At 44.8% G+C, this 15,112-nt stretch overlaps 1 protein-coding gene across 1 annotated transcript in view; it reads left to right on the top strand.

Annotated features, from left to right (window-relative positions):
• Nucleotides 1-15,112, top strand: part of ldah (lipid droplet associated hydrolase) — a 106,476-nt gene that overhangs the window by 62,198 nt on the left and 29,166 nt on the right. The window contains exon 5 of the mRNA XM_003215464.3: nucleotides 14-251. Coding sequence (XP_003215512.1) covers nucleotides 14-251 — 238 coding nt within the window. The remainder of the gene's footprint in view (nucleotides 1-13; nucleotides 252-15,112) is intronic.

Genomic DNA, 15,112 nt, shown 5'->3' with positions numbered 1-15,112 from the left:
TTGTGCCTTTCAGATTCTCCGCTCTGTACTGCTGTTCCCTACAATCGAACGCATGGCTCAGTCTCCACAAGGCAAGATCATGACTCCCTTGATGTGCCAGTTTCGCTACATTGTGTACATGCCTTTGTACCTGTTTACACTTCTCCCAGAAAGGGTCAAAAGTTTCCTTGTGCGCTTTGTGCTCCGCCAACAATGCAGTGATGAAAATTCACTGGCAGCTACAGTAGATATGATTAACATGGATTGTATAGGTGAGTAGATCTGGCATGTTAGACTTCTCCTTCCCCACAAATGTTCTTATCTAACGCCTTGCTTTGACAGGCCAGTGTAAGGGAAATAATAATCTTTAAAAATGTTAGGACAATAATCTTTTTTTTCAAGAATGTATTTGCATACTGGGACTTTTTCCAACCTGATTCCCTCAGCATATACTATACTACAACCCCCATAAGCATGTTAATTGATGATGAGGCATCTGGGGGATACTGAGGTTAGGGAAGGCTTGCTTTTTCTTCGTGTACTCTGTGAATGCACACTAATGGAGAGGCTGCGCCTGCGCAGGTCCCAACGGAAACTCTTCCCAAGCTGAAGTTTAAATTTTGGCGGTAGCCACGCCCCTCCGTCCCCGGAGGGCATATAAGGCAGCCCTCGGCGTGTCCTCCTCAGTTCCTTTTTTTCCGCCGCAAGGTTCACTTCGGATTCTCATGTCTACGACTCGCTTCAAGCGCTGCACTCAGTGTGCCGCTAAAATTCCTGACTCCGACGGCCACGCCAAGTGCCTCTACTGCCTTGGAGAAGCACATGTCGTCGGTACCTGCCGTTTCTGCCTGGCCCTAACGGCCCAGGCTCGCAAAAATAGAGCCGCGAGGCTTAGAGCGGCGCTCTACGAAAAATCGCTCGCTCCTGAACCCGCTCCGTCGACTTCGGGCACGAAGTCGCCGCGTAACCCGGAACCGATGTCGTCTTCAGCGGCTAAAGCCCCTTCGGTCTCGTCTAAGGCGTCCAGAGCCTCCAGGTCGTCCAAGGTCGCTAAACCACCGTGCACTCTCACCACGACCACGGTGTCGACACGTTCTGGTCGGGTCGGCCCTTCCTCGACGTCGAGCTCGGTAGCTTCCGTTTCCTCGGCTCGATCCCAGCTCGGGGCTCCTCCATCGACCTCCGCGATGAAGATCGCCTTTAAAAGGGCTCATGAGGAAGCTCGTCGGACCCAGTCCGACTCAGCAATGATCCCTCCCACACCGGGTAAATCCCTGAGGGTTCCAACAAAACAACCGCTCGCTAAGAAGAGGGCAACCCAGCGCTCTTCCTCTTCTGCCTCCTCCAAGATGGATGCCCCTTCTTCGGCAACTTCTTCTAGAAGGTCTTCTCCGATCGCTCCCGCTCAGCGACCTCGCCAGCCTTCTCCTCACCAACTCTCGGACGGCGAGTTGCAGGACTCACCCCACCACTCCACTCAGACAGTGGTCAGGGTCCCATCTCCTCGACCTGCTGCTTCTCATCGTTCATCTCGTCAGCAGCTCTTTCCCCCGACCTCGACACCGGAACGGGGTAGACAAACCACTCGCCTGGCTCGAGCGGTCCAGGCTTCGGCCTCCAAACAAACTCGGCCGCAGATAGCTCCTGCTCTTGAGGCGGTGCCGCCACCAGAGACTGTGTTGTCATCTCCTCCCCAGTCCCCTCAAGGGGCTGGGGACGATGAGATAGATATTGATCGCCCGGATTCTGCTCTCTCGGCCTCGGTGGTATCCTTAGGCCTCGATCTCTCTCCTCCCCATGATGCCTATGAGGTGGATCCTCCTTCGCCTACCGACAACATTCGGGCTTTCTCCGAGCAAATGATTAGAATGGCTGATGCCCTGGGTTTAGAAATTAAACAGACTTCCAAAGCAGTAACTGACCCGGTTTTCAAACGGGTCCAAGCCCAGGCCCCTCCAGCCACGCTGTTGCCGTTCTTACCCTATCTCCTCGATGTTATCCAATCTTCGTGGAAAACCCCCTCCTCGATCCCTCCTACCTCGAAGAGAATCGAGTCCTGGTATCGTACGGATGACGACACCTTAGAATGGCTTAAACACCACCCCGACCCGAACTCCATGGTCGTGAAGGCCTCTCAGTCCTCCGGTCGTGAATCCACTACCCCTGCAGACAGAGAGGGTAAAAGGTTCGACGCGGTTGGCAGAAAACTCTACTCCGGAGCCCTTCTACTTTGTAGAATGGCGAACTATGGGGCCTGTATGGGGGCATACCAGCAGATCCTCTGGGAAAAAGCTCAGCCCTTCTTCGCGAAGTTGTCTGACGAAGACCGGTCGGTCATGTCCACCCTCCAGCAGGAGGCCGATTCCTTAGCGCATCATCAAATCCAGATGGCTAAGCATACTGGCGACACGGCCGGCAAGATGATCGCCCACGCCATTGCCATTCGCCGCCACGCCTGGCTGAGATCTTCCGGTTTATCTTCTTCTTCGAGGCAGGTCATCGAGGACCTCCCCTTCGACGCCATGGGCCTCTTTAATGCTGGCACCGATGACAAACTTAAAACCAACCATGACTTTAAAGTTCTGGCCACTAAATGCGGCGATCAACCCCAGGCTCACCGCACCAAGTGGTTTCCTCAACGCTTTCGACGCTTCCCGCCTCCTTCTTACCGCCAGCAATCTTTCAGACGTCCCTCGGTATCGAACAACCAAAATCGCCAACAGCCCCGTCGGGCTGCACAACCTCAAAGACAACGCGGCCGGGTCACCCCCACCGCTGGTCAACCTATCCGGCGTTCCTGACGCCATCTCTCCTTCCAGAGACTCTTTCTCCGGTACCGATGTCGTTCTCACTCCTCCGCACCCCTCTCCCCCACCAAATCAACCTCATGGTCTCTTTATAGACCGCCTGGCTCCTTTCTTTCACCGATGGAAATCTATTACTTCAGATGCCTGGGTTCTAAAAATTGTCCAAGAAGGCTATGCCTTAGAATTCGAGGAACTCCCTCCCACCGGTCAGGTCCTTCTCTCCAACCCCTCTCAAGAAATTCTCGCAGAGGTCGACACCCTCCTCGCCAAAGGGGCTATTCGGCCTTCTCCATCGGCACAGGACCCTCAAAGCTTCTTCTCCAGGTACTTTACGGTCCCGAAGAGGGGTGGGGGCCTCCGCCCAATTCTGGACTTACGCATGCTCAATGTCTTCATATGCCCAACCAAGTTCAGGATGGTCTCCATCGCCTCCATCCTCCCGATGCTTCACCGCGGAGACTACTTCGTGTCTATAGACCTCCGAGACGCCTATTTCCACGTGGCGATTCGAGAAAACCACAGGCGCTTCCTCTCTTTCAAGATCCTCGACCAAACCTACCAGTTCACCGTTTTACCCTTTGGCCTCGTTACCGCCCCAAGGGTCTTTACCAAAGTCGTCGCTGTCGTGGCTGCCCACCTCCGGCTCCAGGGGATCACAGTTTTTCCCTATCTAGACGACTGGCTTCTGGTCGAATCCGACCCTGTCCTACTCCGTCGTCACGTCGACTACACCCTCTCTCTTCTAGACTCTCTCGGTCTCCAGTTAAACCACGACAAATCTCACCTCAACCCGTCGAACAAAATCCGCTTCATCGGCGCCCTGTTCGACTCAATCGCTCAGTCTGTCTCGCTCCCGCTCGACAGGTTTCTAGCTCTCCGTCAACAAATCATCTTCTGCGAGACCCACCGAAGGGTTCGGGCCCGATCCATCCAAATACTGCTGGGCCACATGGCCTCCACAGTCCTCACGACCCCGTTCGCCAGGCTCCGTCTCCGGCCCCTGCAGAGGTGGTTCATAGATGTTTTCAAGCCATTTCGCCACCCCAACTCGAGGTTTCTCTCGGTCCCGCCTCATGTTCGTCGGTCGCTCCTTTGGTGGAAGTCCCTCTCCAACGTCTGCAGGGGTCTTCCGTTCCACTCGGTTCCTCCCTCGATCACCATAACCACAGACTCATCCAATTTCGGCTGGGGAGCCCACATGAAGGGCCTCACTGTTCGAGGCCTCTGGTCTCCTTCCGAAAAGGCCAATCACATAAACTTTCTCGAACTCCTTGCTATCTTCAAGGCTCTGAAAGCCTTCTCCCGCCTGATCTCCCAAAGATCTGTCCTCGTACAGTCAGACAACACAGTAGCAGTATTCTACATCAACAAGCAGGGCGGCACGGGCTCAAGGAAGCTGATGCTTCTCTCCTCCCAGCTGTGGCATTGGTGCATAGCCCGCAACATCCAAATCTCGGCGATTCACCTTCCCGGGATCCAAAACAACTTGGCAGACGCCCTCAGCAGAATGACGACGTCCTCCCACGAGTGGATGCTCGACCCCGAGACTCTTCTTTCTCTCTTTCTCAAATGGGGTTTCCCCACCCTAGACCTCTTCGCTTCTCCCCAGAACGCTCAGCTGCCTCGGTACGGGGCAAGACTTCTCCCGTCCTCCTCTCCAGGCTGCCTGGGAGACGCCTTCCTTCTGGACTGGTCGGCGGAACCGATCTATCTCTTTCCGCCCTTTCCTCTGATACCGAAGGTCCTCCAGAAGCTCCGGTCGGTACCGATGTCGGCGATCCTGATAGCGCCAGCCTGGCCTCGTCAACCGTGGTTCCCGGCTCTTCTTCGTCTTTCCAAGGCGACCTTCTTCACTCTGCCTCTTCTACCACACCTCTTATCCAGAGAGAACGGCCAGATTCTACACCCGGATCTCCCCTCTCTACATCTCACTGCTTGGAGGATTCTCGCCTGACCTCCCTCCCGCAGAACTTACAAGAGGTCCTCCGCGCAGCTCACAAGCCGGCTACAACCAGGGCCTACACTTATAAAGTCTCTCGCTTTCGTTCCTTTCTTCGCTCCCGAGGAATCACTGCTTTCCCAACCTCGGTACCGATTGTGCTGGACTTCCTTATGTCTCTAGCAGAGCAAAAACTTTCTCTTGCCTCTATAAAATCTTACCTGGCTGCTCTATCCTGGTGCTTTCAACAACATGGTAGACCATCATTGTTCTCCGACCACCTCGTCAAGACCTTCTTGAAAGGATACAACAACATCTGCCCACCGGCCCAACCTCCTACCCCAGGATGGAGCCTCGAGCTTGTCCTTTCCCAGCTCACTGCTTCTCCTTTCGAACCCTTGGCCTCGACCGACCTACGTCTCCTTTCCTGGAAAGTTGCCTTCTTGGTGGCCATAACCTCAGCGCGCAGACCCTCGGAGCTGGCGGCCCTTCGGGTTGATGAACCCTACCTCCGTTTTCATCACGACCGCGCCGTTCTCCGTCCGGACATCACCTTCCTCCCCAAGGTGGTCTCGGCCTTTCACCTTAACCAGGACATTGTCCTTCCCGCCTTCTTCCCGGACCCCTCGTCTTCCCTCGAGCGGAGACTGCACCTCCTTGATGTGCGTAGAGCACTTCTTTTCTACCGGGACCGTACTAAGGACATTCGAAAGACCCCAAAACTTTTTGTGGCCCATGCCCCAGATAAACTGGGCAATCCTATTTCTTCTCAAAGACTCTCACACTGGATTGCTCAGGCCATTGAACTGGCCTATGAACTAGCCAAACGGCCTCCCCCCCCGTCGGTTCGCCCGCGTTCGACAAGAGGTCTCTCCACGTCGACTGCCTTTCTAAGGGGCATTCCACTAGACTCTATTTGCAGAGCAGCAATCTGGTCCAACCCCCTTACATTTGTGTCTCACTATAGGGTAGACCAAAGGACTTTAAAGGACTCAGCCTTTGCTAGAGCAGTTTTATCCTCATGCTTGTCCTAAACCTTCTGCTCTTACGACTTCTCTATGGCTACCCCTTCTTCTCAGGTGCCTCTCTTCATTGTTTTTTCTCCTGTTCAGTACATGTTTGCACTGTTCTCTGACAATTTGTGCCTTATTGTTACTACCTTCTCCCTTGGAGAATGATGTTCCTGCCTACACATGTGCTCTTACAAGGGTTATATCATGCCTTACCGGTCTGTTCTCGGTATTTGGTGTGTATTGATGCAATACCTTATTGGGTCCTCGGACCATGGTTTTTTCATGTTTTTTCATGTTTTTCATGTCTAATAAACATATGTTTGGACAGTTTCTCGTTGTCAGGGTTTGCTTAGCCCGCCTCCGAGACTTAAGCTTGCTAGTCTCCATTAGTGTGCATTCACAGAGTACACGAAGAAAAAGGACAGGTTGCTTACCTGTAACCATGTTTCTTCGAGTGTACTCTGTGAATTCACACAAGCCCGCCCTTCCTTCCCCTCTGGCAAACCCTCTTCCTTTCTCGTTGCCTTAGCGGCGTAGGAACTGAGGAGGACACGCCGAGGGCTGCCTTATATGCCCTCCGGGGACGGAGGGGCGTGGCTACCGCCAAAATTTAAACTTCAGCTTGGGAAGAGTTTCCGTTGGGACCTGCGCAGGCGCAGCCTCTCCATTAGTGTGAATTCACAGAGTACACTCGAAGAAACATGGTTACAGGTAAGCAACCTGTCCTTCATCCTGATGTGATGCTAGTGTTTGCTGGCAAGGTCAGTAATAGGAAACTGAGATGAAATGAACATCCCTGTCTCCCCCCAAGTTTTGAGTTCTTCATTTGCAAAGACAGTGCTTTCTCCGTAGTAGCTATGGATTTCCCAAGGAAAGCCAAGTTAACTCCATTCCTCTTTGGTTTCCAGCAGACAGCCAAAGCTCTAACTTTTGTCCATCTGATATTGTTCATTGTGAGTTTGATTTATATATATTTAAAACAGTTGTTTTAATTCTGTTTTAATGAGTGTTTTAACCCGTTTATCACATTATTTGCGTTCTTTTGGGGCCCTGGAAGATTGAGAAGCAATTAAAAAATACATAAAATAAGGATTATGTCAAGAGTGAAAAGAAACCTATAGTACTTGGTGGTGAAATAAGTACAATGGAGTTTTATTAGACTCCATTAACTTTGCACAATTGGTTATTTGCTCCTCTCTGTCAGATTCCTGAATCTCTTTAAGTAATCAACTCATACTGAGAGTGGCTCGTTTTATTCGGCTGTACTTTACTAGCTCCCTTTAAATAAAATTAAGTAGTCGATTTCAATGAGTGGCCTTCCTTAGAAATGAATCATTGCGGTTGACTGAGTTCAGAGGAAATGCCCACAAACATTAAGACTGAAAAAGTAAAAAAAAAAAAGGTTTTATATAGTAACAGACTCAGGCTATCCTGTATTGGTAAGTAATCTAGGAAGTGGCATGGCCCGTAGCATATGCTTCAGATTAACAATAACCGACAGTATCTTGGTCAGCAATCTTGCCTATTTTATCTTGGCTTTACCATTCTGTGAGTGGATGTAGTAAGAGAAAATGGGAACAAATACTGTTATGAGCATATCCTCTTGCCCTCTAATGACCTGTTAGGTATGGTTCAGAAATATTCTGCAAATGAATTTATTCCTCTTCCCCAGGAAGTTTGTGTCAACTCATTAAAAATGTATGTGTGTTACCTTTGGCATTAGCCTCTGCTTCATTGCTGTAATTGCAATAAAACTCATGATGAAGGACAGAAAAGATGGCAAAAGTTTCCTTAAAAGTAATGTGTTTGTTAGAACAAAATAACTTGCCAGGGACTTATTGCCACGTCCGGAGCTTACTCACAACAATATGTTTTCTCTCCTCTGAAAAGGAAATGAGATTGAGAAAACTTAATTATAACAAGATCTAAGTGGCCAACTTTGTTCCCACCAAGGCCGAAAAAGCAAAGCACATTGAACCAAGCAAAGGCCTGGAGCAAAAGCCTGGTTGCATTTTCCGTTAATAGGAAGGCTTCAGTGGGATCAGAATTCTGCTCCCAGGTACACAGGAAGCCTTAAGAATGGAAAATATAAAACCAGTATGCTTGTAGGATATATAAAACCTATCTCGCTGCTCATTCAGAAGACATGCAGATTAAAATGATTCATTCTTTAAACCATATTTTTTAAAATGGCCTTAGTACATTTTGTGGGATATCTGCCAGCAGAACTACTTCCATTAGGAGAGCCAACAAAGCAAGTCTCTTATCCCTGTTACAGCTCCCTGCAGAGGTGCCACAGGCCACCAAGATAAACACAGTTTTCAAAAGTGGCCAAGGGCCACAGAAGGAGGAAGAGAGGAGGGAAAAAAACTCAGTTGCATTCAGTTTAGAACCATATTCTGCAATATTGGTCTTTCGCTACTTGTGTTACTTTTGCAATCTATATGGCAGGCTTTAGCCATTTCTACACAGCCAAAATAAAGTGGACTCGCTGCTCAGCTGCTATGGGTAGTCCATATCACACACAGTTGGATTTCATAGAATATTAAAGTTGGCAGAGATCACATGGGCCATCTAGTCCAACCCCCTGCAAATCAGAACCAATTTGAATTCTGTTTTGCAGAACCAGTTCATCCAACTGTTAATGTGGATCAACAGAACAGGGGATGTACTTTCCACATTTCCAGCAGATTTATCACTATGTCACTGCCAACAAGCAGCAACATAGTGTAGACCCCATATAATGCAGTTCAAACTGCATTATTTGGCAGTGTACATCCAACCAGGGTAATATTTCCATTTAATAGTGCAAGCAGTAAAATAGTGCAAGCAGTAAAAATCCCTTCTTTGAAAGTATTGTATGCTGTAAAATTCGTTGTCTGATATAAGTACTGCTTGAATCTTTTTGCCATGATGTCTCAAACACTGAAACATCGGTAAGGCTCATGCTCCTTCCACAAGAATGTCTGGAGTGAAATGGGAAAACTCCAGCAAAAACCAGGATCTTGCCATAATGAAAAGTATTATTGTGCCAAGGAAATAATACCACCACCTTGGTGGTAGGAGCAGAAGAATAAGGAGATGTGTAAGAGGCTGAGGTTTTTATAAGATCCAGGCATACAGGAGACAGATTGTGTAAACAGTGTGATTATAAGGCATAAAGTGTATTGCACGTATTACTGTGATTGGCTTTAGACCCAATAGTAATAGCCATAGAAACTTTGCCTAGTGTTGATAAAGAAGTATTTACTAAGCTCTAACACCAAGATCTCTTGTCCATGACTTTTGTAAGAATTCTATGAAATCCCTCTTTTGTTTGAAACCTTGCATTATCTCAATGTACATTTTATAAGATAAGGGTTTTTGTATAATTCTTGGTAAAATCATCATCATAATAAAATATTTAAATCCACATGCAAATATAGCTTGGAACAAGAAACAACCTCCTGAAGTGGCATCAGAGGGGGAAAAGACTTAATCATAGTACATGTCAACAAAGAAACTTCTCATGTTCTTGTTTAATGCTATAGTGTGTCGGGGAAATACAACATTTCCATGCCTCAATATTGAACTAAAAAGCCAGCCATCAGTCATCTATGTAGCCTTTCCAAGAGCTGTATGTAGTGGGCAAATAGCATACAAACTCTCCCTCTTTTCATTTCCATTTTGAAATAGGTTTGTCCCCCAGAACCTTCCTTTTGAAAAATGATGGGACTTGCTAGCTTTATCCAAATGGAGGGGATTTGCCTGCTTGCAGAAACATATAGAAAATAATTGTGTTCCATTTCTTTTAGAAAATGAGTTTCCATAAAAAGGCAACAAAAATGGCATTGCAAATGCGAATTATCTAGAAAAGCAATATTTTGCTAATGCCCCAAAAACTAAAGGAGTGACATCTTTACACTTTTTCCCCTTGGACTTCACATCTCTCGATGAAATATATTTCTTTTGCAACATGTTTTAAGATAACTGCTAGCATTCTGTTAATTTCTGGACTTTGCTATTAGAAAAATATTTTCCAGTGAACATGTAAGCAGAGCTTTTAAGGTGAGGGCCGACGAGCCTCTATCTCTACAGCACAGGATTTATTGTCCATGAGCTTGACTGGCAAACTTCCTCCATTTGTTTCTGTAAAATTTCCACAAAAGCACAGACATTACATAATAGGTAAACACTGCAAGCCCTTTTTAGAGAGGCAGGCTTGTAGGTCAGAGGTTAACGTCTGGATGACAGTGAAGATACAGATAAGCACAGTAAGAAAAAAAAAACCCAAAAACCAAAATCCCTCCCTCTGAATAGCCGACTTGCAGCCGTTCTTTGCAATCTCGGATCTGTGGCTTCTCTTGAGGAATTTCCTTGTTTGCTTAACCTGTTTATTGACCAGGAGAGTAATGGAGATGGTTTATTTTACGATACTTGGAAATGGTGGAAGGGACCGTAAGAAGAAAAAAGTCTTATCTTGAGAAACAGCATTTGAATTGTGATTTTTTTTAAAAAGTGAAAAACAATCTCCTTTCTGCTTGATATCGAGAAGTACATCTTGATGGGTACAAAGCAGACCTCATAATTGGCAACTTGAAGGGCTACTAATGAACAAAAATGAGGGCTGAAGGACAAGGTCCTTCTCCTTTCCTTCCCTTGCCCCCCTTTTCACCTTCCGATTTTGAGCAAGTTTGAAAGCCAGCACAGTGCATTCCTTGGGCTGAGGTTAGAGGTTTCGGAAAGTGTGTGTGCTTTCGACAGTTTCCAAACACCCTCTAAAAGCCAGCAGAGAAGAGATTAACTGAGGCTAAAATGTGCTTTTATTTGTTATAAGGTATGGTTTGGTGGTGAGGCAGGTGGCTATATGTAGACTACTTGTTGCCCTATATTGGCATCCAGGAAAGGGCATGGTGTAAAATTTCCAGACTTTTTGAAGTTTGTTTTCTCAGATTTTTCAAAGAAATAAGGGACTTTTTTTGAGAAATCAGGGGGAAATGCAATGTTAATGCCCCTTGCAGCTGAAAATCACTTTGTTACTTTTAAGAAACTAAAATATATTATGTCTCCATTGATTTGACTTAAAATGATTGTGCTTGCTAAATTACAATTACAGTTTTTCAGGTGATAATTATAAATTGAATTTCCTTTTGTAACTTTTCATTTTTTCTTATAACTGGAGCCTAAAGAACGTGAACTCTAAGGACCACCTGAATTGAGAGGCACCTCCTTATTTTTGACAATTTATGAGAATAAAACAAAAACAGAACAGAGCGGTAAGAACCAATAAAACCATTACATCAGTAAAACAACGAAAATTGTTTTTTCTCCTCCAGTCTTCCACATTGTCAAGCAGACATACAACACTCCTTCCCATAAAAGGAAATGAGAAGAGGAAACTAGGAGCATGAATTACAATGATCTGATATTGTGCATGAGTGCTGCTCATGCTATCTGATGTGGGAGGAAACTGACATTTTTTCCTAATATGCCAGGGACCAGAACCATATCTGTGCCCAATGGCTGTGATTGTTATTTCTTTCCTGGAAACACACTGAGGACTGACTGTGGGTGGCTTGCATGCCAGTTCTAGTCTATTTACCACCACTTTGAGTAGCCCCACTGTGCACAGACATGCATAAAAATCTACCTATTAGTTTTCAGAAATAATATAGGGAAGGATGAATACTTAAACACTTCATCTTAAACATTGTTTGCATCATTCTAAAAGAAAATATTACATATTGTATATGCCCATGTATTATTTATTTATTTATTTGCAATTTTTCTATCTCACCTTTCTCCTCCCCGAAGGGGACTCAAGGCAGCTTTACATATTGGCAGCTATTCAATGCCTAAAAACAATACAAATTTAAAATAAACAATTAAAATGGGATAATAAAATACAGTTAAACGAATAAGAGACATTTTAAAATTAAACAATAAGTCTATGTCATGTATAGGTTGAGTGCAGGTTTTGGGGACAAAATTGTGGATTTTGATATAATCCATGGACAAGTGGAGGGTCATTCTACAGAAAGAGGAGAACACCAATACCACTTCAGGGATCCAATAGCCTTTGGCCACTGCCTCCATTTCCCCAACCGGGCAATCAGAAAGGCTAGAAATGGCACCACGGAGAAGAGAGTACTACAGTCAGTGCTTGTATTAGTTTTCCTAGGCTGGATTAAGCCCTTGCCTTTCACCGCTGTACTCAGAGAAGAGGGTGGTTCACTTTTTAATAATAGTTAAAGTACAGTACTCACATTGATGAGTCAATCTATTTTTGGGGGGGGGGGGTCATCATTTAACTAAAATTTCTAGACTTATACATGTATAAATAGCATCATCTTTTTATTCCCTTTGGGTGGGAGAAGTGGCCTTGGGGAGAAAAGCAAGAAAACGATTTTTTTCCTGATTTTTTTCTAGATCTAGTATGTGCTAACTTTAACCAAGAATCAATGGTGCTACAGTAAGCAAAATTGCTGCATTTCAACTCCATTCCCCTAAAAGCTTATGAATTTAAAATGTTACCTTGAACTAAATGTTGGGCTGTAAATATGCATGAGCATAACAACAATATCAAAAAATGCAGACAGGAAACAAATTAGAGATCGAAGAATATGTTTAAAGAACCATAGACAGTGGCATTCACATTTTTAACAAGTTTCAGTATCCTTCTACACTGTTTAACAAGTAAAAAGTGACCATTACCACTCATAAGTGGACTTCCTTTCATCCTACTTTGTACCTATTTTTGCAACTTGAGCAATCATGTGGCCTCCTGAGGGGGCAGACCAGGGACAGCCTAAATTGCCCATCCTTAGTTTAAAGACAAAAGAATGAAAAATGATTTGAAAATCTCCAAAGTAAGAAAAAAAATCTCTGGGCTATTGGTCAAATCTCTTTGGCACTACACAACATGAAGTATGTATCCACCCTCCTGGTTTGCCACATGAAAGGAGTAGCCTGGGATTAACACAGGAAACCGACTCCCAAACTATACTCCTAATGTGTAGCCAGATCACGACACAACCTGTATTCAATGTGGATTTAAGGAAAGGGCTGTAGCTCAAAGGAGGAGCAGGTGGTCTTCCTGCCAAAGAGAGGGAGGAGAGGCCCCAGTTCAGTTCTTGGCATCTCCAGTAAGGGGTGCCAAAGGGTTTTTGAGAGCCATTGCCAATTATTACAGATGACAATGACTTAAATAGAACAGTGGCCTGACACATGGATTTTCAAAGCAGTAACACTTTGGAAATGTGCAGCATTATACTCAGATAGAGAATGGAAACTTGTTTGCACCTAGAACACTTATATTGATTGTGTTCACATTCTCTTGACAACACTGTATTTTTCTTTAAATGCCCAAACTCCCATTCTAAATGTTCATCTAAAGTTTTAAAATACTTTGGGAACTGATGAAAAATTGCATAGGACAAAATTCTTACTTGGGAGGCAGAAAGTTCTTAATCTTCACGCATAGCAACTCTCCTAGCTTACAGGGCCTTTTGCTTACTTCATCAGATGCATGAAGGGTTAGCCAGAATTTCAGAGATGTGTGTGGGCATGTGTGTTCACAAAGTCACACACGCGCTAAAACATATGGTCTGGGATGAAATGGTAGCTCTCTAATCTCATTGTCTACAATCCTGCTCCTAACTATGTGTTCTGTTTATATATCTGAAATTCTGGATAGCATCAGATGGGATGGGCCATTGTCCATGAAATTTCATGCTCTAATAAACGTGCTCATTTTGAAGATGCTAGAGAACTTTGTTGTTTTTATATGCCTAATGTGCCAACACTAATGCACATGTGGTAACATCATGGTAGTATGGTAAATGTGGATTCAAGTATGTGTAGGAGACATGCCAAGGCAAATTGACAACCACTTTGTCAGCTGGTGTGCGTTGAGTGGATACGCTCAACCCATGTGCACCATGCTAGTTTTGTGGTATGAATGCATATCTTTGGCCTGGCTGCAATGAAAATGTATTGGATAGGATATTAGCATTTTTCATTCTTGTTTTCAGAGCTGTTTTTAAGTTAAAGTAACACTTTATCAGAAAAATTCTTTTAGGATTTCATTAAAATAGTAATGATCAAGTAGCTTTGCTGTCACCAACATGACTAAAAGTTGAGAGTGGTGATAGTAATAAATCTTTTCATTTTTCATTACCTTTATTTTTAATTAAATGTGAAAACAGCATTTACTTGACAGCTCTCATTTGTTTATTCATTGTTTATTAATTTAATGTAGGAATACAACCTCTGTGTGTGTTTATTTGTAATGTATGATATACACCACTGTGCTTTATCCATATTTTATGTCTATGATGCACAGATTTATTATTTTGCTAAGTTCATGCATGCAGTAGCAATATGTCTATATGAAAAATGGATGACACAAGTGCAGAAACATGTTAGCTGTGTGGCATTAAGAGCTCACAGTAGAATTGTGAAATGCAGAGTGAGTGTTAATTAAACACTCCATATTATGAGATGCAAATGCTTTTTCAATACTTTTAATTGGAAGTGCATTTCACCTATTGCACTCAGTCACTTTTAGAAGTACCTGTATGTGTATTCAAGATAAAGCCCAGGGATGCAACATTTACCCCAAGTGGTTGCTAATACATATATTCTTCACTTCAACCTCAGCTCTTCCATGGTATTAAGATAGTTCAGTTAACATTTGTATTAAACTAACCGTGGTCTGTGTCCCAATGTAATGAAGAAGTGTCCAATTAATACATTCTGACTATGGAGCTTACACAGCTTATCCCCTAATGCCACCACAAATGGGAGCTGCAGAAAAACACTGTATGAGAAACAATGGCTTTTCCAACAATACTTGCTGTTAAAGTTTCATGTACATGCAGTTCCCAAGTTGCAAACATCCCATTTACAAATGACTCATAGTTAAGAACAGGAATGAGGCAACAGGAAGAGAGAGAAATCTATGCTTTGGGAGGGAAATAACCTCTTGAAAGAGTTATGAGGGAAAAGTATATACACTAAAGCTTTAGCACCAATCTTTGTTTTCACAGCGAGACAAATTTTTCAAAATCCAATTATCACAGGGACAGAAATTGAGGTGAAATCTTCCAAATAGGGGTGTTTTGTTTTGTTTTTTCATATCAGGAGCAACTTGAGAAACTGCAAGTCGCTTCTGGAGTGAGAAAATTGGCCGTCAGCAAGGACGTTGCCCAGGGGATGTCCGGATGTTTTGATGTTTTACCATCCTTGTGGCAAGCTTCTCTCATGTCTCCACATGGAGCTGGAGCTGATAGAGGGAGCTCTACCCGGGTGGGATTCGAACCTGGCAGCTTGCAGATCAGCAGCCCAACCTTCAAGTCACAAGGCTTTAACCCACTACTCCACCGAGGGCTATA

Source organism: Anolis carolinensis, chromosome 1 (genome assembly GCF_035594765.1).
Source record: "Anolis carolinensis isolate JA03-04 chromosome 1, rAnoCar3.1.pri, whole genome shotgun sequence".
NCBI lineage: Eukaryota > Metazoa > Chordata > Lepidosauria > Squamata > Dactyloidae > Anolis > Anolis carolinensis.
The sequence above is the reverse complement of the archived record's forward strand: the minus strand, read 5'-3'. Positions and strand labels throughout refer to the sequence as shown.